The 21,674-nt window shown below is 50.1% G+C and overlaps 1 protein-coding gene across 4 annotated transcripts in view; it reads left to right on the top strand.

The window, feature by feature from the left end:
• ATP2B2 (ATPase plasma membrane Ca2+ transporting 2) overlaps nt 1-21,674 on the top strand; it is a 321,401-nt gene that overhangs the window by 160,574 nt on the left and 139,153 nt on the right. For all 4 annotated transcript variants that reach the window (XM_047831438.1, XM_047831429.1, XM_047831453.1 and 1 more), the window contains one exon: nt 17,861-18,378. In XM_047831438.1, coding sequence (XP_047687394.1) covers nt 18,180-18,378 — 199 coding nt within the window. In that variant the 5' untranslated portion in view covers nt 17,861-18,179. The remainder of the gene's footprint in view (nt 1-17,860; nt 18,379-21,674) is intronic.

The following is a 21,674-nucleotide window of genomic DNA, read 5'->3' as shown; positions in this document are numbered from 1 at the left end:
GTGTTTGGGGTGGGGCTGGGGAAGGCAGGTGCAGGGGTAATCCCGGTGGACTGAAATAGCAGGGCAGACAACCGGTGGCAGCGTGGGGACTCGCCATTTACAGGAACCTGAGAATCAGCACCTCCTTGCGTGGTGCACCCTAGGTGCCTCACCTGCCTCACCACAGCCTGAGTCTCTTTGTCTTTAAAATGGACACCCTGCCCCCTCTGCCCCAGGGTCAGAGGCGAGATAAAAGGGGCCATACAGTGAAGAGCACCTTCTAGTAACAGTCCTTAGTTGCAATAGAATAGCCATGCTATCCATAGAAAAGGACTGGGCTGATGGCCCTGCCTCCCCAGGCCTCCCACTCCACAGCAAAACCATGTTGGGTGGCCGCCAGCCCTCTGGCCTGGGGGCCATTTCTAACAGCAGGTGATGTGGCCAGGCTGCCGGGTCCAGGATTTCACTCTTGACTTCTTCCAAACACAGGAAAGGTCTGCCATCTGCTTCCCACCCCTCACACCCAGCCTGCCAGGTCAGCCAAAGCCCCCGCCTCGCACCTGTCAGCAATGTAGGGGAGAAGAATCCCACTGGGGTTTTCTTAGTGGATGCTAAAGATGGCAAAATCCTGGGAGCCTCCTCCCAGCCCCCAGCCCACTTGGATGCCAGGCACTATTCCTCCACCTTGGATAGGAGGGCCATGGTGGCTTTGTCAGAACCCCCAGCACACTACATTTCACTCCTCTGGTGTCCCCATCACAGGACAGCTCTATTTGTGCTGGCTGTGGGTCTGGAAATCTGTTGCATGCCAACATCAAGAACACAGCCTTGCCACTCAGACGTTCATGTGACCTTGGCCAGTCAGCCCACCTTCTGAACCTCAGTTTCCACATCTGTGAAATGGAGAAAATAAGAGCATCCACCTCAGAGGCTGTTATGGGTATGAGCAAGATCATACATGGGAAAATCTGAATATAAGGAGTGACCTTGGTAGTAATAAAACTTAGCTGCTCATAGGACTATTCTTATTACTGTTACTACTACTCAGATGTGGCTGCTACTGTGGCCACATCCCTGCTGGAAGTGTTACCTTGTTTCCTAATTCAGTCACAGCTTCCTTCCTTCCTGGAGGCCAATGCTGAGTACACAGTAGGTACTCAATGCCTGCTTTCTACCTTTGTATTCAAGCACAAGCATTTGTTGAAGTAGATGAGTCCATGACCCAGGCAATCTTTTTCTCTCTTAGTTCCTGGGGTCAAACTATAGGTTCCTAGAGCCACTCAATAAGCTTCTCTTAGGCACCAGTTGTGTCTGTCAGGTGCACTGGGGACCTGGAGATGGAGGACACCGTCCCCTGCCCTCTAGGGCATGAATGGTCAAGCCCCATGGAGGGATCAGTTGACTCTGACTTAGAGGGTGGGGTCAGCATAGGGTTCACAGAGGAGAAGCCCCCTGGGCTAGGCCCTGCAAGGTGAATAGGAGTCCACCAGGCAGAGAAGCAAGAAGGGAGGGAAAAGCTTGTGCTGAGGCATGGCCAGTGGTCCACAAAGCATCTCTGAGTTGCTTTTTTATTATTTAAACAAGAAATTTTCCCCTCATAGATGTCTCAGTGCCCAGAGGGTGACTCTGGCTGATCCATGGGCAAATCCATGCCCATCAGGGTTGGGTGTTAAGAGCTACAGAGGCCTTCTTCTCTGGGCCTGATCTAGTGTCCAAGACTTAGCGTGAGTCAGCGTGTGAAGATCTCTGAGAAGCCATCTAGTCTGACCTCCCCATTTTACAGATGGAGAGACTGAGACCCAAAGAGGGAAGACAGTTGGGCAAGGGCAACTAATGGCAGATCTCCTAGCCGGGCTTGCCCAAGACTTATCCACCCATGCTGGGGATGACCAGCCCTGGAATTACACGTTCTTGTAGGGTCCTGAGCCCACAGACTGCCCTCTGGAAATGTCGTTCTCTGTAGGACCGGCCATTTTTGAAATGAATTTTTGAAACCTTAGTTTCCTGCTTGTGAAATGGAAATACTCAAAGCGTTCTTTTGAACTTCAAACTGAAAAGCACTTTATGAACACTCTTATAAAATGCTATTTTGTCACCACTGTCGTTTTGTTCAGGGTGAACCCTAACGGCCGCATTCCCTAAGAGCTAAAGTCATCTGTGGCATGGTTTGGGGACCATGATTTTCAGGGCCACCTTGTAGACAACCCAAGAGACAGTGACAAGGCATCTGGTACAGGTTGGCTTTCTATTCTGTTCTGGAGCCTTAGGGGGTACCCTCTCTCAGTACCCACCCACCTCTCAAACTAGGAGACCTAAGATAGTCTCAAGAAAGTAATAAAACTCTTTGCTATGTCCCATCGCTTCGCACAAAACCCCTATACACACACAGTCTAGAGTCTTATTTCTTAAATATGTACATTTTTTTGCACACCTCAACACATCCCCTGCTCAGATATGCTCAAGCAGGCTCATACACATTCTCTGTGCAACCACACATGTGCTCCACCCTGCTCTGACACATACAGACACACATTTGTACACGCATGCCTGATTGCACAGCCATGTACACATTCTGGATGTGTGCATGCTCACACACACACACACACACACATGCATGCACACACACATGCACACACACATCTACGCACTCATTGTCATGAACTTCCAGTGAAGAAGAGGGAGCAGGGTTATTTTGCGTGAGTCAGAAAATGCCCATTAACTATAAAACTAAAAATAGTTGGCAAGAAGAAGCATTTAGGTCAACCTAAAGAACTTTGAACCACTAGCATTGGCACAGATTATCATGGAATGAGGGAGTGAACCCCCTGTCAGGAGAGGCATGCAGGCACAGGTGGGACTTGATATAGGTGCTATGAAGGGACTTGAGCATTAGGGACTTTGACCCCTGAGGTCCTGCTGGTCTCTGGAGTAGCATAAGCTCAGGGAATCAGAGGCTCTTGCTTTTCTGTCAGGCTTTGCCAATAATGGTGCCCCTTTGGTGCTCTCTGCTCTGGGGTGATCTTCCAGGGGACCTCTGTAGTACAAGACAGGGTAGTCAGTGACCAGGACCATATAAGCCTGATGTCATGGGGTATCAGCCACTAGAGATGCACACACTGGAGGCCCCCAATCCTGGCACCAATTTCATGTGAGGGCAGATCCTGAAAAGGGAAAGATGGCAGCTCTGACCTTGTCAGTCCCTTGTAACAAGGAGTCCAGGGTAGCAGAAGCCCTGATTTGGGCATTGCAAAGCAGGGGTGTCAGGGACTGAAATATCTAGAGGAGTAAGGAGTGAGTAAGGAGAGCTGGAGAAAGACCCCTTGACTTGGAGTTGTGCCAGACTTGAACATAGGTTCTGATTGCATCTGAAACCTAAAACCCACCTCCCCTGGATTATACCCCACACAGAGGCCTCAGAGACTGTACAACATGAGGCCTAGAATCCAGGCCTGGATCAGTCCCCTGTGGGTCCCCCTGTTCTTCAAGGAGATACCCAGAGCCATTGAGAACCCCAGGAGATAAAGAAAGAGCAGAAGTGGCTGGGGAAGGACTTTTGAAAGACAGAATAAGGTGATAGAAGGCCTAAGCCATGCCTCACTAGAGGAGAGGGAAGCAGGCAGAGCACTCCCACCTGCAGCCCCTACAAATTGCCCCATCATCAGACCTGGGAAAGAGAGAGGGCTTCAAGCCTAGAAACACAGAGGGAGGAGAGCCTTTGCAGGCTGTTGTGGGGCATCTGTTGGATGTTGATAACTTTGGGCCCAAGGATTGGGATCTCCTGGGGCCCATGGAAGCTCTTGTCCTTTGAGCTCTTTAACTTTCAGACAACACTTGAACCTCCTTGAGAAGCTAGAGGGGATGGGCCAGGGGTCAAGTGAGAGGAGGCTCAGGGCTGGTTCTTAGCAAAAAATGGAGAAACTTTGGGGCATCTTTTAGACCACCCAGGCCAGCTCTCAGGATTGAAGAAGAGACTGGTACTCAGGGAAAATCATGCCCAAGGATGAAGGTGAGACACATCCTTGGAGCATCCTGGGAATCAAGGGGATGGCTGAGGAGGGTGAGACCTTAGGCCTGAGCCCAGATATGCCGGCACCTGTTCTGTGGCCTTGGGTGGTACCTTTCACCTCCGGGCCTCTATTTCCCCATGTGGAAATCATTATCATTCCAGTTGATTGTGTGCCCCTTGCTGGCCTGGCTCTGGACTGAGCCCGGTGCCCTGTGCCCTGCATGAACTCACATATCTTCCCAACAATCCTGTAAGATTGGCGGGGGGCAGAGGGGTGGATTATCATGTCCATTTTAGAGATGCAGCAACTGAGGCCAGACAGCTGCCTTGGTTAATCCACGGTCACTCAGTGAGGGCATAGTGAGGGTTCTAACCCAGATCTCTCTGACTCTAAGCCCCAAAGAGGTTCTGACCCTACAAAGTTGAGTCAAATGAAAAGTGGCTTAAGAATCCATAGAAGGAAGGAGATCTGGGGGACAGAGGAAATTGCCAAGAGGACATGGCACTAGGGGTTGTAGATCTAGGGATTCGGATATGGGGTAGAAGGCAACAGGCGAGAAAGAGAGGGATCCCAGATAGGGATAGGGCTCCAGGCTCCAGGCTCCAGGCTCTAGATAGGGATCCCAGCCATGCAACATGTGCAGGTAGGGCTGCTAGGGCAGCTGCAATGATGGGGGTAGAGGAAAGCCAAGCTGTACACACCTGCCATGGCCTTGCTTACTCTCATTTCAGGGCTCAGAGCATCATCAGTAGGCCCATGGTTCTGTGCAGCTTCGGTGAGGCTGGGGTCCCCTGGGCCTGTTTCCCCCGGGAGGCTGCATTTGCATCTGTCCCCGTGCAGATGGTTGGTGAGTGCAGCCAGCAGCCCCCACCCTCACCCGCACCCCCTTCTGTCGCTGGGACTAGGCTGCTCGGGGAGCGTGGTGCAGCGTTATTTTTAGAAGTGGCACCATCTGTTCAAGGTGCCGGGCGGATTCTGTTCATCTCTGCAGTGTCCAGGACAGCCACGCCAAATCAGGGGTAGAGCCGCAGAGCTGGCTGGCTGGGACGGTCACTAATCAGCGTGCTGGCCTGCTGGATGCAGGAGCCAAAGAGATTCTACAGGCCCTCAGGGTGTGGGATTCTGGAATCTGGGATCTGGGACTGCCAGTGGGGTAGTTATGGAGTCAGAGCAGCCAACACAGAGGACAAATTCAGCATAGAGGGGTGTCCTGTGCCCCCACACACCTGCATGGTCCCTGAGCCTAAGCCTAGGACTACCTCCTGGCAGATTCTGAGTGCCCTGCCCTTATCCCTGACCTCCAGCTTTGTATAGAGAATGGAGAAGAGGCAGGAGGAAAAAAGAACAATAGACTACAAGGATCCTCTGTGAGACCTAATACTGGTGTGGCAGAAACCACGGGCTTGACCAGTGTGATCCAGAAGTACTAGAACCTCTCCTCACTGGAACCCAAACACTTCAGTGTGTCTCACTGCCTGAGCCACCACTACCCAGAGCTTCTGAGTCATCACAGGAAGGAAATTAGGCTGTTGATTACGAGCAAGGGCTCTGACGGCAGACTGCCTGAATTCAAATCCAGCAGTTCTGTGACCCTCAGCAGCCTCCTCAACCTGGCAAAGCCTCTTTTGCTCATCTGTACAATGGGACGCCAGTAACTTCTGCCTCATAGGGTTTAGCTGTGAATATGCCAATCTGATGCCTGTAAGGCTGTGGCATCCTGCCTGGATGCATTCAGCATCAGCTCTGTCTACCATCTGGCTGACCAGCTTCCACTTTTCAAATGCAGGCCACACTCTAAGATTCATTGTCCCCATTGGCTTTCCTTAGTCAGATTGATTTCTCAGCAGTGGAACCAGCATTGGTGGAGGGTGGTCCTGTGCTGGGGGCTGGTGTGACCCTGTTCTCAGAGAGTTTGTGGTCTAGCGAGGGAGGCAAGCTGGCAAAACCCACCCCAAGACTAGGAATAGAGGGTACAAATCAAGGAATGATCTGCACATGATAGGCTGGCAATGGAAGGGTGGGCTGAAATTTGAAGCAGAAGAAAACTTCACAAAGAAATTGGCATAGAGGCTGTGCCCTGGAGAGGAAGGTTTGGATTAATGGAAGAGTGAGGGCAGACAATCCTGGATAGAGGGGACAGTGTATGCAAAGGGTGGGAGGCAGGAGCATGCATTCATTGTTCAGGAAATGTAAGGAGTCCACTTAGCTCAAGCCAATCAGGCAGAATCCTGGATGCCATGGTCATGAATATGTTTTTCTTAAATAGGTACCAGGTGCCAGAAATGGTTTTTAATCTAGAGAGTAATATGCTCACATACAAGAGGCAACATCTTGTGTTGGTTTTAGAGTCAGAAAGGTCCCAGAGTTCTACTCCTAGTTCTGCCACTCCTTAGCTGTGTGATCTTAGGCATGTTGTTATTTCACCTCTCTGACCTTTGGTTTCTCATCTATAGAATAGGCCTAATAATGTCTACCTCTGGGATTATTGTGGGTTATATACATTCAGAGCCTAACACAACTCCTGACATATGAAAGCCATTCAGTAAATGAGAGTCACCACCAGCATTATTTGGGGGAAAGTGAAGGAGGAGGAGTGAGAGGTCATTTGGGAGGGTGTGGGTGAGGACACTGAACTAGTGTCAGGAGTCCTGATGGTAAGGAAGAGGAAGGAGCCTGAGCCCTTACCCCACTGCTCTCTGGATCTGTGCACCTGGTTTGTTACAAGTCTAGGGTGACCCTGATAGTCAACTCTGGGACGTGGGGGATGCTTTAGTTGTCATAAGTGACTCAAGTCACAGAAGGATGAGGACATTGGGGGAATATGAAGACCTGAATGACCTTTAAAAGAGACATTTGTCAGTCATAGAAGGTTGGTTCTAGAGATTGAGAGAAAGGGCAGGGTGTAAATGTAGGTTTGGGAACTACTTATGTTAGGATGAAAGTTGATACTAGGTGGGTGGTATTGCCCAGAGAGAGTGGGTCTTTAAGAGGGTTAAGAGCAGAAACAGGAAAAGGCTACAACTGGCCCAAAACAGAGATGCCATGCAGATCCCTGGACAGAATTGGTCAGAGAAGCCATAGGAGAGTGGGGAAAATGGTTGGGAGTCATCAGCATAGCAAGGGTGTGAATACTGAAAAGGGCCTTGGAGTCGGCCAGTGGGAGTCATCCTCAGAAGCCACTTGGGACCTGGTCAACAGGGAGTAGCATTTGGAAGGGCAGAGACAGGGACTAGAGGTGATTTTGAGCCAGAGGCTGGGTCACAAGAACAGGGAAGGATTCTAGAACCCAAAACTGGGGGGATGTTGGCTACAAGAGGAAGAGAGCTGAAAGAGGGGCTGGAATGGGAACCCCTAAAGCACCAGGGCAATGGTTCTTTTGCTTGTTTAAAAGTCCCAGCCCCCACCACCGGACTGACTCATCTTTACAGACTTAGGGATAGGTATCTATATTTCAAGTAGCCCCCAAGTGACGCCAACACAGGTGGCCCTGAGGGAACTGCACCTTGAGCAGACATGTTCTGAAGTCCCCAAGTTCCACCTAGAGAAGCTTTTATGAGGAGAGGAAGGAAGGGAAACCTTGACTGTGGGAGAGGCAACTCCTTCTCTCAGCTGCTCCTCTGGATTCCTGGCTTTTTGGTTCACTTCCTGCAGTTCTGAGGCCCAGTCAGTGGCCTGACACAACTCTTCAGCTTTCTACCAGGGAGACTCCAAGGGGGATAACCTGGACTGAGGCAAAGAAGGCAGTGAGTGCACAGTCACAAAACTGGGGCAGCTCTGCTTCAGCCTAGAAGTCTGGCCACAGTAGTGAGACAAAGAATCTAAAAAAACACCCCCCCCACACACTCACCCATACACACACCAGTCCCTGCAAGTGCTTGCATCAGTCTGACTCCCCTCTCAGTCTGACCCCCCTCCTCCTTTGAATCCAGAAGTCCTACTTTCTTTTCTCTTCACCCTTCTCCATTAGTTGTTTCCTGGCCGTTGTATTCTCACGCCACATAGAATGACTTTCCTCCTAGCCTTAGCTTCTTTATACTCTGGACCCCAAAGGACCCACTCAACTATTCAAAAGTAATCTCCAAACTTAGACTTATCCTCTGGCACATCTGTGAATGAATAACACACTCTGCAGAAGAAAAAATTTAACAAACTCAGCCAGACTGAGATGCTACCACTGAAATATGTTCCAGTAGGAACCAGAGGTAGAAAACCATGCACAATGCAAAAGCATGGATAACTAATGATGATATTTCTGGCATCAGTGACAGATAGCACTGATGAGCCAAGGTGGGTCTTTTGCATATGCACTTAAATGCCCCCCAAGTGGCCCTTTGCGTAGTGTCATTTTATTGGCTCAGGCCTGCTCACTGGGATACCCCATTGCCTGAGAATCTGGCTTTGTGCATTAGCACCAAATCACTGGGGTCGCCTCCCCATACCTGCTCACAGAGCTCATGGAAAAAACCCTGTGCCCTCCCCTCTCCACCCACACCCAAAAACCGCAGGCTCCCCAACCCCACACCCTGTTGGTCAGCACTATAGCCCTGGATAGCTCCTAGAGGCACATTTAACCCTTTGCTCTGTGTCAGCACCATAGCACATGGATAGCTCCTTGGCTCCTGGTCCTTAAAGTCCACCCAAATCTTCAATCAGCACCATTGCCTCAGGGACAGCTCCCAGTGGAGCTAGTTCTTCAGTGCCTGCTTCTTTGTCCTCCCCTGGGGGGCTGTCAGTCAGCATCATGACTGCATGGACAACACTCACTTCCAGCCTCTGCTGGTTAGCCTGCAGGAGAGAGAGGGCCTGCGGTTATCAGGTTTCCTGACCTCAGCCACCCAGTCTCTCCCCAGCACCCACCTCTATCCATCTGTCAGCACTTCGTCAACAGAGACAGTTCTCTGGGCCCCAGTGCTCCATAGTCAGAGGTGAAGCCTGAAGACTCACCAACCAGCCAGTGATCTGTTGTGTGCAGCCAGAGCACTAAACAAGCAAAACCTTATGCTTCCCTATAGGAAACCAGAGAAAAAGGCAGGAGCCTGGTCTGGTGATGAGAGGAATGTGAGTGAGCCTGGGAGGTGGGGGACCTTAAGAGTGTCTATGTGTGTACGTTTGACAGCTGGCTCTGCCACCCCCTCATCAAGCACCTTACACCAATAACTACAGTCTCTTTTTCTGTTTTCTCCTCTGTAAAGTGGAAGTGTCAGCAGCCCCTGTGTCATGATTGTTGTGAAGGACTAAATGAGATAAGAAACAAAGTGCATAGAACAGTGCTTGGCACATAGTATGTATGATCTAAGTGTTGCTGTTGTCATCATTTTTTGTCCTTTCTTCAGCCTCTGCTTGTAATCCATCAGAACAGAGCAGGGGGTGGGAGAGAAGGAGGGAGATGAAGACAGGAGAGGACGGTGTCACTATTGCCAGTTAGGATCTGGAGGCTGGAGGCATCCAGGGCTGCAAAAAGGGCCTTAAGGCATTCAATATGTCTGTAGGGAGCGTTGAGCAGGGTAAGAGATGAGGCTGGGGAGGTGGCCAAAGCATTTGGCTGAAACCAGAGAACACTGTTCAAAGCAGCTGGTCTACCCCGGGCAGAGCCACCATCCTCAACCTTCTCACTGATGTCCCCTCTTGCAGCCCAAAGTGAAGTCCCACCCAGTGCTTTACTGCCTCAGCCAGGCTTTCTTGCCTCCATCTACTGTTGACGTTACTGTTTTAGCTTCATCAGGAAACTCTCAGACTTTCCTTAAAGGGAAGAATTCTAAACAAGGAGCACATAAAGTGTACAAATCCTGAAAGGCAGGCACTGCTGTGCAGATGCCCAAGGTGGGGTAGGAGATGTCAGAGGTAGCAGATGAATTCGGATCCAATTGTGATTCCCAGGTTGTAGGACTTTTCTTTTTCCTTTTGCCTCCACCCAAGCAGGACTTGGCTTACAACTGAGTGGCCAGGTCAAGTAGGACATACTGGGGACAGTAGGACAGCCGGGAGACCCAGTCAAGTGTGTGTGCCCTGAGAAGCAAGTCTCGGGTGATGGAAGAATCCTCAAGGATGGCACTAAAATGGCCCTTTGAGACTGAGCATCTGTCCAACTGACCCACTTACTTTACAGAAAAGGAAGCTGAGGTACAGGGGAGAAAACACTAGTCCAAGGCCATACTGTGAAAGGGTGAAAGATAATGGGACACAGAGGCTTTAGACCTGACCAGGCAAATTTAAACTATGCCAGATTCTATCCATATAGACTTGGTCATTTGTAACATCTCTGAGCCCCAGATTTCTCACCTGTAAGGTAGGGGCATTAACACCACATAGCCCATGGAAGTATTTGCTAGCAATCACTGTTAATAGTAATGCTTGAGCCAAGATCTGGACCCAGAAGATATGGTTCCCAGGCAAGTGCCATTTGGGTTATATCATCCCAAAACCTGAAGCAAATGTGTACAGGAATCACTTGACTCAGCCTACAGATCTTGACCATGGGGTTACTGGGGCTCTATGTGGCAAAGTGAGCAGATTTTAAATGGCAGGAAGGAGGGTCTGAGCACCTCCCTTGCTCTCCTCAGAATCCCAGTGCCCAGGGCAGGGTCTGAGATGCGCCTCCTCACATTTTTTTGGTGGGTAGATGGAAAGTTGGAGAGATGGACACATGGACAGACAGCTGAAGAATGGATGGACGGATGGAAGGATGGATGGATGGGTGGGTGGATGAGTGAGTACATGAGGCACCTATAGGACCAGAAACTGAGTTTTTCCTACCACCTAACATTGGCAGCTCCTCTGGAGAACAGGGGACAGTAGAGGGAGTTGACCCTGGTGAGCAGCTAAGGGCTGGACTGACCCTCCCTCAGACCAGACAGGAGGGCAAAAAGCTATGCAAGAAAACCCAGGTCCCTAACAGCCCACCCCCTGGCCCTGATTCTGCCATCTGTGCCTTCAAGGCTGATGCGTGGCTGTTTCTGTGGGATTTTTTTTTTTTATTTTAGATTTTCCTTTTCTGGTTAACAGGATAGGAGTTTTCTAAAAATAGCACTAAATTTGCTTCTGAGGTATTCATTTTCAATTCCCTTCCTCTTTCTTCATTCTGTCTCCCCAACTGTGAGAATTCCAAGCTGAAATTGTCATTGTCAACTTTGATGCACATGCGCGCACGCACACACACACACACACACACACACACACACACCATGGGGCTTGCACACTCAGATGGGAGTGGGTACAGACATTTCTGTCTCACATTCACAGACACGCACTCATGCTGAGTAGACCTGCACACAGCAAGCCGTGTCCTTCAGGGTCACTGACACTAAACACATGTCTGCTGACACACCACAGGGACCCTCTAACACACACACATACCTACACACACACACACACACACACACACACACACACACACACACAGTCACTTCCAGGCTCAGCCTGATACTGGCATTTTCATACTCCTTTTGACTCAGGTGTGTCCCCAGACTATGTACTGGCTGTGCTGAACGTCCACCATAACACACTGACGCTGACCCTGCGAACTCACAGTGACATGCACACCCACACTCACGTAGTCACTCCAGACCCATCAGGCTCTCTCCTTCACATACACACGCACACACATAAAGGACATTTCCCTCTCCCAGAGGGACTATGACTCTCCAGGTGAGGTTGAAGGAGAAGCAGTTGTCCCTTTGTCTCCAGCTGCCTGGCTGAGTTAACCCATTTCCCTGGGTCAACACCAAGGAGGAGGGTTCCCATCACCAGGGCATGGGAGGCACTCCTGAAAGGCCAGAATTTGCATCCAGGAGAGGAAAGAAAATGTCCTGCCCCAAAGGAACTAGTTAGTTGGGACCAGAGCAGAGGGGAGGCAAAGCTTGCATGTCGTGCTATACAAACTAGGACCCTCCCCATCCTTCAGAGCAGTGCCAGTGGTATTGTGGTACAGTTGGTCTGAGTTCTGAGCTAAGGACAGTAGCATGGGGGACAACGTGGGTGAGCAGAGGACAGAGGCAGGAAGTAAGTTCAACTGATATTGTAAGAACAGTCACCATTTACCAAGTTCTTCCTCTGTGCCTGGAATTGGGCCAAGCTCTATCTTGATAAGTCCTCACACAACGCTATGAAGTAGGCTGTCCAGTTGGCTCTGTGTAAGGAGGAGGAAACTGAGGCACAGGGAGGAGTTAAGAGCCTTGCCCAAGCCACAAAGCTGTCAAATGGGCAGCACCAGGCCTCATTGCCCAAGATCTCCAAATGGGACCTGGGTTCCCCACATCTGCCATTGGAACTACTGACAACTCAAAGGAAAAAGGAACTTTAAAAATACTTATTAAGGTGGCATTTAAATTCAGCATGTCTTAAAACAGAAGGGTTCTGCATCTGAAAGTTATTTTTAGTACATATTTCATTTGTAATTGTCCCAGCTATCATCCTTCAGTTAGGATTTAAAAAGCTGTTGGTTTGGGGTTTTGGTGGGTTTTTTTTTTAATCCTTCCTTCAAAAGATAGATTACTTCTTTGTTAAATTAACTCCCAAAAAAAAAAAAAAAAACATTGTTCCTTCCTCTGCCAGCATCCCTCCTGGCAGAGACTTTTATTAAGGAGCCCCTAACCTATTCTTGAGTCATTGAAATGTAACAATACAGTCATTTAAATGCTAATAAGATGAAACTGAAATGCATAAATCTAATATTATCGGAACATTCCCCTGGATTCTGAAGGGCCTGCTGCATCAGAGCCTGAAGGAACCCCAGAGAACATGTCCAATTCCTTCACTGTCCACTTGGGGAAACTGAGCCCAGGAAGAAAAGGGGCTTGGTCAAGGTCACACAGCTAGAGCTTAGAAAACCGAGAGGGACTTTTCAATGGGCCTCTGACCCCAGTTGGCTCTGTGACCCCTGATGGGTTGCTCAAGCTCTCTGGACCCTGGCTATATGGCTTGCTCAGGCCAATGTCTCAGTCAGCTCAGACTGCTATAACAAAATACCATAGACTGAGTAGCTTAAACAACATAAATATGTTTCTCACATGTTTGGAGGTGGGGAAGTCCAAGATTAAGGTGCTGGCAGATTCAGTTCCTAATGAGAGCCCTCTTCCTGGCTTACAGATGGCCGTCTTCACACTGTGTGCTCACATGGCCGAAAAAGATTATTTCTCTCATGTCTCTTCATAAGAGCACTAATTCCATTCATGAGGGCTCCACCCTCATGACCTAAGCACTTCCCAAAGGCCCCACCTCCTAATACCGTCACATCGGGGATTCGGATTTCAACACATGAACTTGAGGGGCACATTGAGTCCATAGCAGCCTGTGTGCCCATTGCTTAGGGCAGAGGTGACTGTACCATGTTAAGTGCTGGCTGCAAATGAATCTCATCACAACAATGATAAAGCTGCACTTGCCAAGAAGGGGGTGCAGAGGGGTCAGGCAGAGGCACAGAAGCCAGTGTTGTAGAGTGTCTGTTCCAGGCCAGGAGCCACACCAAGAGCCCACACACAGGTGTATCAGTCATTCCCACAGCAACCTGCAAGACAGGTAGGTCAACTCCACTTGGTAGATGGGGCCAAGGGAGGCTAGGTGACTTCTCCAAAGTCACACAGCTCATTTAATCCCTCAGCCATAGAGTGGTAGCTCATGTGGTATTTGAGTGAGGCAGTAAGAAAATCAGAGTCTGGTGGGCTTTGGCTAAGGAGACAGCTGCCTGCTCTAGTTTTAGCCTCACACCCGTGCCTTATTATAACAAAGAGACACTGGGGAGTGAAGGATAGAGGATGTATCTCAAAGAAAAAAATGCAACTACTGATTCTGACATCTTTTCAGACCTCCAGCAAACCTGCAACATATATGGAGAGGAATCCCAACTCCATTTTATAGATGAGGAAACTAAGGTATGAGGACCTATCTAAAGTCATACCTCCCAAAGACAGATGACCCAAGAGCTGATCCATTCATTCACCAAGCATTTATAGAGTGCCTTCTGAATGCCAGGCACCATACTAGGTACAAAACAGACATGGCTACTGTTCACACAGAGCTCTCAGGCTCCCAAGAAAGGGACACAGCTAAGTAGGCCTGAACAATAAAGTGTGAAGTGCAGTATGATACGAGAGGTGTCCGGAGTTGGGAGCATTTACACACTCCTGGGTGGTCAGGGAAGGCTTCCAAGGAAAGTGCACTGTGCTGAGCAGAACAAGCTCTGGGTGGGAAAGGCCCAGATAGTGGAGAGTGCTCTATGACAGATATGGGCAAGTATGGAGTTTTCAGTGAATTCTATACAAGCTAGCAGGTCTTCAGTTCCGTTGGAACTATATTCTATACAATTCTATAGAATTCTATACAAGCTAGCAGGTCTTCAGTTGCCAGAAGATCATTTGTGCGGCATCATATAGATGCTTCTGTGCCCGTGGACTTCACATTCTCAAATCAAGCAAATCCCACAGTCAGATCCAGTACCGAGGTGAGCTCTACAAGTTAGGACAAACCAAGATGCCCAGAGCAAGGGTTGTCTCATACATGCACCCATGAGATGCAGGAGTAGGGGACAAGTGGTGGGGGAAAAGCCATATCAGAAGAGGTAGCTGCAATGGGAAATCTCAAAGAAGGAAGTTCGTTTTGTTTTGTTCTGTTTTTATTCAAAGAAGGAAGTTTAAGATCATTTATCTACAGAGGCAGATTTCTGATTTTTAACTAATTTTGTTATCCCAGAATTGCCTCCCTCCATATGTACAGGTCCCTTCCTGCACCTTTTACTATGTCTCTCCCAACCCGTTAGTAATAGACAGCTGTATATTTGAGTTTCTTCTCTGTTCATCTTTTGGCTTAAGTCCTGCTTTACCTGCATGGGGAAAAAAAATATTCCTTACTCATACTGAGAGGAAAAATCTTTCCTGATACCCTGGGCCAGATCAGATCTTCCTGCTCTAGATATCTACAGCAACTATCACTCCCCATCATGGGAAACCAATCATGTTATAGAAGTCACTCATTTAATTGTCTCTCATCCCCAATGTCAGTTTCTGGAGGGTGGGAACTCTGTCTGGATTGTCCAGTGCCTGGCACAGAGTAGATGCCTGAAATACAATTATTGAATGGATGGATGGATGGATGGATGGATGGATGAATGGATGGATAGGTAGATGGGTAAATACATGGTTGAAGATCATTGTTCATCTTAACACAATAGTTAAAATCACCAGTAGCCCATTAACTCGTGCCTACTATTGTCATTGTAAATATAATTACTCCTAACGATTCTCGTAGCTCTTGCTGCCAGGGATGTAATTATCAGCGCCTGTAAGGCACCCTGCAGGTAGCAGGGGGATAGATAGAAAACAGCACCTCGGGTTTAGAAAATCCCTTGTGGCTTGCAAAGCACTTTCTTGTTCACATACGGCACTTTATTTATGCATCGTAAGAACCCCGTGAGAACCCCATGAGAGAGATTCACAAGAGGAGGCAGCATAGTGTCCTGATTAAGGGTGTGCCTCTGGATCCAGACTGCCTGAGTTCAAATTCCAACTCTGGCACTTACCAGCTCTGTGACCTTGGGCAAGTTGCTTCACCTCTCTTGGCCTCAGTTCCTTCATGTGTTGTATGGGAATAGTCTTATTGGTTTGGTTGTAATATTTTATTTTTCAGGAAATAACTCATTTAAGCCTCATAGTACCTATAAGGTAGATATTATTATTCCCCTTTCCTTTTTTTTTAGATGATATTAAATTCATTTGATTCTCATTCTACTAGGAGGTGGAGGAGCTAGAATTTGAACCCAGAGACTGTAGTTCTTAGTTCTCCTGCAGCTAACCTCTATGGCATGTCCACACACAGGCATCCTTGGGCCCTTCCTTAGCCGCTCTTCATAAGGATACACCTTTGGGGTCAAACCCAACTCATGGTTTCTGGGAGTGGTGCATGCTCAGATGGCCAAGGACCATAAGTGCTCCTACAGGACTTGGGGTGGGAGCCCCAAGCACACTCTTTCTTTGGTGTCTTGTGTCTCTGCTAAAGACATCAGGACCATTTTATATTCCATTCTATAAGATACTTGCTGCTCCCAGGATAAAAATAAGGCTTCCTACTGCACCCTTGAATACAGCTGCCCTCCTGTAAGGCATGGAAAGTTTCTCCAGTGGCTCCAGCACCCTATGACCCATAGCTGGGAAGCCCCACAACCCAGATGGAAATACGACAAATTTGAATGTGGTTTATAATTAGTTCCCAATAAATTGGGAGGTAGAGGGGTCAATAATTATTATTTTGCAAATGAGGAAACAGAATCTTGGGAAAATGAAAGGACTCGCCCAGGGTCCCATAGCCAGGATTTGAGAGGACTTGGATTGGAACCCGTCTTGCTCTGACTGTAGAACCTGTCTTGTTCACTGCCATCAGGCACTGTTCACCCATCAGCCTCTGCTCTTCAGAATAAGGAGGGAGCGCCCCCTAGGGGAAGGGGAAGAAGCACCAGGCTGGGAGTCCAGAGACCATCCCACCTCTGGACTGCCTCCCTCTGTGTGACTCTGGACAAGTTCCTTTCCATCTCTGAGCTTCCAGTTCCTTACTGAGAAAATGAAATTGAGTCTAAAATGCCTCCAACACTAAAATTTTGTGCAAGAGGAAAGGATGGTGAAGCAAAGAGATGGGACAGGGGACAAGGGGAAAGAATTGGGGCTAGGTCAGGGGCTCAATCCCATCTTCCTCTCCCCACCCCTCCCCCTTACCGTCCTGGACCTCGGATGGCCAGGTGTCTATGCCTACTGGGTGGGGCCAGTCCCCATGCCAGGCCCAGCCAAGCTCAGCAGAGGCCCTTTGTCACCCAACGCTTGCCGGGGGCCTTGGACACCGGTATTGGGTGTCGGGGTGGATTGGATTCTCTCCTGGCAGCCCTGCAGATACGGCACTTCTGCAAGGGTGGCCAGGCAGGCCAGCAGGGAGAAGTCCGTGCTCTCTTCTCCCGGGCTCCCCGAAGGACGTCGTGGCTGCTGTCCGTGGTGCTGAACTGTGCACCCCCGCCCCCCAGGTGAGGGCTCCATGCACCCCAGCTCATGCTTGGGGCCAAGCGGGGTCCTCAGTGACATCCTGGTGAATATGCATGAGCTGACTCCTCTGGCCAGACCAAGGGCCTTGATGAATGTGGTTGGGGGCTACAGGTGAAAGTGGGAGGCTTTCTCCCATTCCCATGCCTGGGAAACCAAAGGGGGGATAACAGTGTATCAGCAGATGTAGGTGGCATGGATGAAGGAAGCATATATGCTGGGGGACCTGGGGGCTCTGTACTTGGGGGATGGATGGGGTTATGCTCCGGATCGTGAGAGCGTGGTGTGTGTGCGTAAACAAGACTGTGAGCACAGGTATTTTTGAGGAAGGGAGTGGGAATATTAAGATGTATTTCTAGAAGCATGACTGCATGTGACAGTGTTTATGGTGCCAAGGGGGTGTCCACCAGGGTATGTGTGAAGTGGGACTCGTGTGTTGGTGTATGTGTATGGCAGGGGGGTGGGACCTAAAAGTAGGCAGGTTAGGTGTACAGAGCACCCTGAACTGTATAGGTCAGAGGGTGTGTATACACCAGGGTGCATGTCATGAAGTCAATGTGTTAAATAGCAGAGTGGACGATTAGGGGGTTAGGGTATGTTACGAGGTTGCACCAGGCTGTGGCTTGGGGGTGGTGTATTGTGGAGTGCCCAAGTGGGCACAGTATATTTGGGTTTACAGTGTTTGCTGCTGTGCTATGGGGTATGGTATGAAACACCCACGTTAGGGTATGTGTATATGTAGTGGTTGTTATTTGGGGTGGTTTGTGTGTGTACAAGCACGTGCAGGCTGGGCCTTCCTAAGCACCTGTCCCATGAAGCCTTCAGTGCCTGACCCTTGTCACCACTCTGTGCTTGCCCCCACAGGAGCCACCACCCCTGACCATGTAGATGCCAGCTCCAGGGAGCAGCATGGGCCCCACTGAATGGAGACTCCTGGGTCTACAGCCCTGAGCCCCTCCGGCCCCTGGACGTTGCCCCGTGCCCAGGGACACCCCTTGGAGCTCACCACCGCTGTCGCCAGCCCACCTCGGCCGCCCCCTCCCCCTGGGACCCAAAGTCGGCCACCGGGAGCCACAGTCATCCAGTGAGGTTGTGCTAAGGACAGGCACACGGAGCCATCGCCCAGCAGCCTCTTGTCCAGCGCTGACTCTCGGGCCCACCCTGAGCAGGGACTGGGGCAAACATGGGTGACATGACCAACAGCGATTTTTACTCCAAAAACCAAAGAAATGAGTCGAGCCATGGGGGCGAGTTCGGGTGCACAATGGAGGAGCTCCGCTCCCTCATGGAGCTACGGGGCACCGAGGCTGTGGTCAAGATCAAGGAGACTTATGGGGACACTGAAGCCATCTGCCGGCGCCTCAAGACTTCACCTGTGGAAGGTAGGTGTGGAAGACTTGAACACAGTGCTTGGATTTGGGATCTAGACACCCAATCCCTGGCCTCCCTTCCCCAGACCCCAGGAACCCCCCTCATCTGGGTTTAAGCATGGGACCACAGCATTGCTACTGTGCATTCAAATCCAGCTCCATAACCCACGTCACTGGCCTGGGTTGTGCCCAGCTGTCCCAAATCCAAACTCTGATGGTGGCTCCCTAGGTGTCTGGGGCAGCCATAGGCCATGGAACTGCTGGAAGACAGGGAAGGCAGGAAGATGGGCCGTCACAGGAAAGGTGACAGATACCCATATGTGTCTTGCCCTGGAGATGGGTGTGGGGCTTTTGTGTAACTGAGAAAATGAACAGGCCTAGGATCTTGGGAGAGAGTTTCAGCTTCTGGGTGCTCCTCTGAAGGGGACCAAAGCCAGGTCACCCGCTGTGAGGCAGAAGGAAGAGAAACCAGCCCAGCCTGAGCACCAGAGCATAGAGTGTGTGTCACCATTCCCACTATCACTTTCCCGTTGCCATGAGGGAGAAGAATTCCCTGCATAAACCCCAAAGATATGGGTGTGAGGCACCTCCACAGCACTCCCCGTGCAAAGAGGCTGCAATGAGCCTCAGTTTCTTCCTGTGGAAAATGGAACCGATGGCTACCTCACAGTGCCTACTAGAAGCCTGAGCATACAGTAGGTGCTCAATAAGTGGCAGCCATTATTATTCTAAAAAGTGGATGATAATCTCTCCCCCAAGCACAGATCACAAGCTGGAAGACAGCATTTGAATTCTTATCCCCATGTGAGAGATGAGAAATCCAAGGCCAAAAGGTCCCTCCTGTCCTGTCTCCTGACTCCAGTCCCCATGCCCTGGGCACTGGTGGGTACCAACCCTCAACGCATTTCCTATAGAGGCTGCTTAGGGACCCAGCTGCTCACCTAAGCAGAAGTTTAGAAACACCTTGCTCTCTTGGTGTTGTTTGGTTTTGTTTGAGGGTGGGGAGGAGAATAGTAGCCCAGGGCTTGAGAACGGTTATATGTGCCCCAAGACAGGAGGGAGTCCTGCCTGGGGGCTCCTGGGCCTCATGTGAACCCTAGTCTGTGGCAGAATGGTCCGTGCTCATCTCCGCCATCAGGTTGGCACAATAGCCTTCCAGGAGGCAGGGTTGCCCTGGTCATCTTTGTCTTTTCTATGGGACGAGGAGATTCTCTTGAGTTGGAAAATCTTAAGTGTCTCTGGGCCTCAGACCTTGTGGAGAACCTAATGAAACTGTAATCCTTTTTCCCAGAAAAAAACAAAAAAACAAAAAACACCCACATACTACAGACATGGCTCACGCTATCAGCACATTCGCAGAGCCCCTCCAAGCAAAGCCATGGACCTTGGCATACGAGACAAACCTTGGTGTTAAGAACCCCACCCTCCCCTCCCCCCTGACAGGCTCTTGGACCCTGGGAAATTGAACAGCCTGCGGCCAAGCTCCAGCACTGTCCGGGGCCATTACCATACCATTTGGTTTACTGTGTCCCCCAGTGCGTCCTGCTGGGAAAGCAGGAGCACACCAAAGGGCAGGGATCCTGTCCTGCTCCTCTCCACCCATCTAGTTCCCAGTCTGGTACCTGGCACAGACGAGGTTGGATAACTGCCCAGTAAAACCCTGAGACGTGGCCACTGAGTCCCCAGCCCACAGGGAGCAGCTCATATGGCTGAGCAGCCAAAACAGCACATAATTCAGCCCAAGTGTAGCGTGGACCCCAGAGCTCAGAGGAGAGGCGAGGTGGGTGGGCCGTGAAGGTCAAGGAAGGCTTCCTGTAGGAGGAGGCATTGGAACTTGGCTATGGAGAAAAGAGAAGGAAAAGCATGTAGCATGGCATAAAACAGCATTTCTTAGGTGGAATCCTGCAGAATGCCAGTGTACTTGCAAAAAGGTAGGCGTTATGTGGGAATAAAGGAGACCCGGTTTTCTCATCTTTACAGTGGAGAGAATGATGACAGCTCAGAACATTGCTCTGCTGCCTGTCAGCTGTGTGTGTTTGGGGCCTTTTGTCTGACCTCGCTGGGTCTTGGCTTCCGAATTTTTCATGAGGACCCAAAGAGATCTCTGATGAGAAAGATCCCTGAGAAGGAGGAAAGCCCACTGCAGGACTAACCAGAGCCTCTTCTGTGTTGGTCCCTAGAAGGATCTCCCAGGTGCAGGTAGAGCTGGAAGAGGTTTGGGGAGAGGCAAAAGAGCGGAATGCTATTGACCTCAGACTTGGGTGACCTGGGTTCAAATCCCAGCCCTGCCATTTACCAGATGTGGGATTCTGGGCAAGGTATCCACCACTCTGTGCCTCGGTTTCCTCGGTTGTAAAATGGGATCATAATAGTGACTGTCTCGTAGAGTGGTGAGGGCAGAGTGCAGTGGCTTAGAACAATGCCTGGCGCATGGATAGTGCTACGTGTTAGGATTCAGCCCCAGAGACTAACCACCTCCATTTCCGCATTGGTAAAATGGGTTGTGAACGTTGAATGAGATTAGGCCGAGTGCCCCGTCTCTAAGTGCTTTATAAGTGTCAGCTCCTGTTGCTGTTGTTTTCATTTTGGTTATCATTACTCTGGAAGAAGCATGTCCTCTGGAAAAGGTGGAACCTGACCCTCATGGAATGCTGGCCAATGTCCGTGAATGGTGTGACTACTTTTTCCCAGGCCCTTCTGTGTTCTCATTGCACGTGTTCCTAGAAGCATGCGTGGCTATCCCATTTCGTGGATGAGAAGCCTGAGGGCTCGAGGTCACCACCACAGTTCCCATCAGAGCAGACTTTGAACACAGCTCTCTTGAACACAGCACCCAGAGTGCCTTCACACCTGAGCCAAGCATGTGCACCTGGGAACAGTCCTCTAAAGACGCCTTCTGTGCGATGAGGGCCTGAGTAGTTGGGGGCCACCTTTTCTCTCATGTTCAGCATTTGTCCTGCCCTGTTTAGCCCTCTTCTGACTTCGAGAAATGCTTGCTTGGCCTCCAGCCCTAACCCCCAGCTTAAAAGCCATGTGGTCTGCGGCTGTGCCAGGTCTGGACGGGGACTCAGGTTGGCCATTCCCGACACCCCCTGTGCCCCTGGTCTGCTCACGTCAGCAAGGAGCCGGCCTCTGAGTCACTCTACAGGAAACTGCTCCAGGCCGTGCATAAATTAGCCTTCCCCTTCACATCCAGCTAATTTTAGGCAAAAATATCTCTGCAAGTGATAGAGGGAGGTTGACACCAGGAGAATTCAACTCCCACCCAGGGTACCACCTACTGCCAGCACAGTCAAGGGACTCAGTTC

Source organism: Prionailurus viverrinus, chromosome A2, assembly GCF_022837055.1.
Source record: "Prionailurus viverrinus isolate Anna chromosome A2, UM_Priviv_1.0, whole genome shotgun sequence".
In the NCBI taxonomy this organism is placed as follows: Eukaryota; Metazoa; Chordata; class Mammalia; order Carnivora; family Felidae; genus Prionailurus; species Prionailurus viverrinus.
This window is presented reverse-complemented; position numbering and strand designations above follow the sequence as displayed.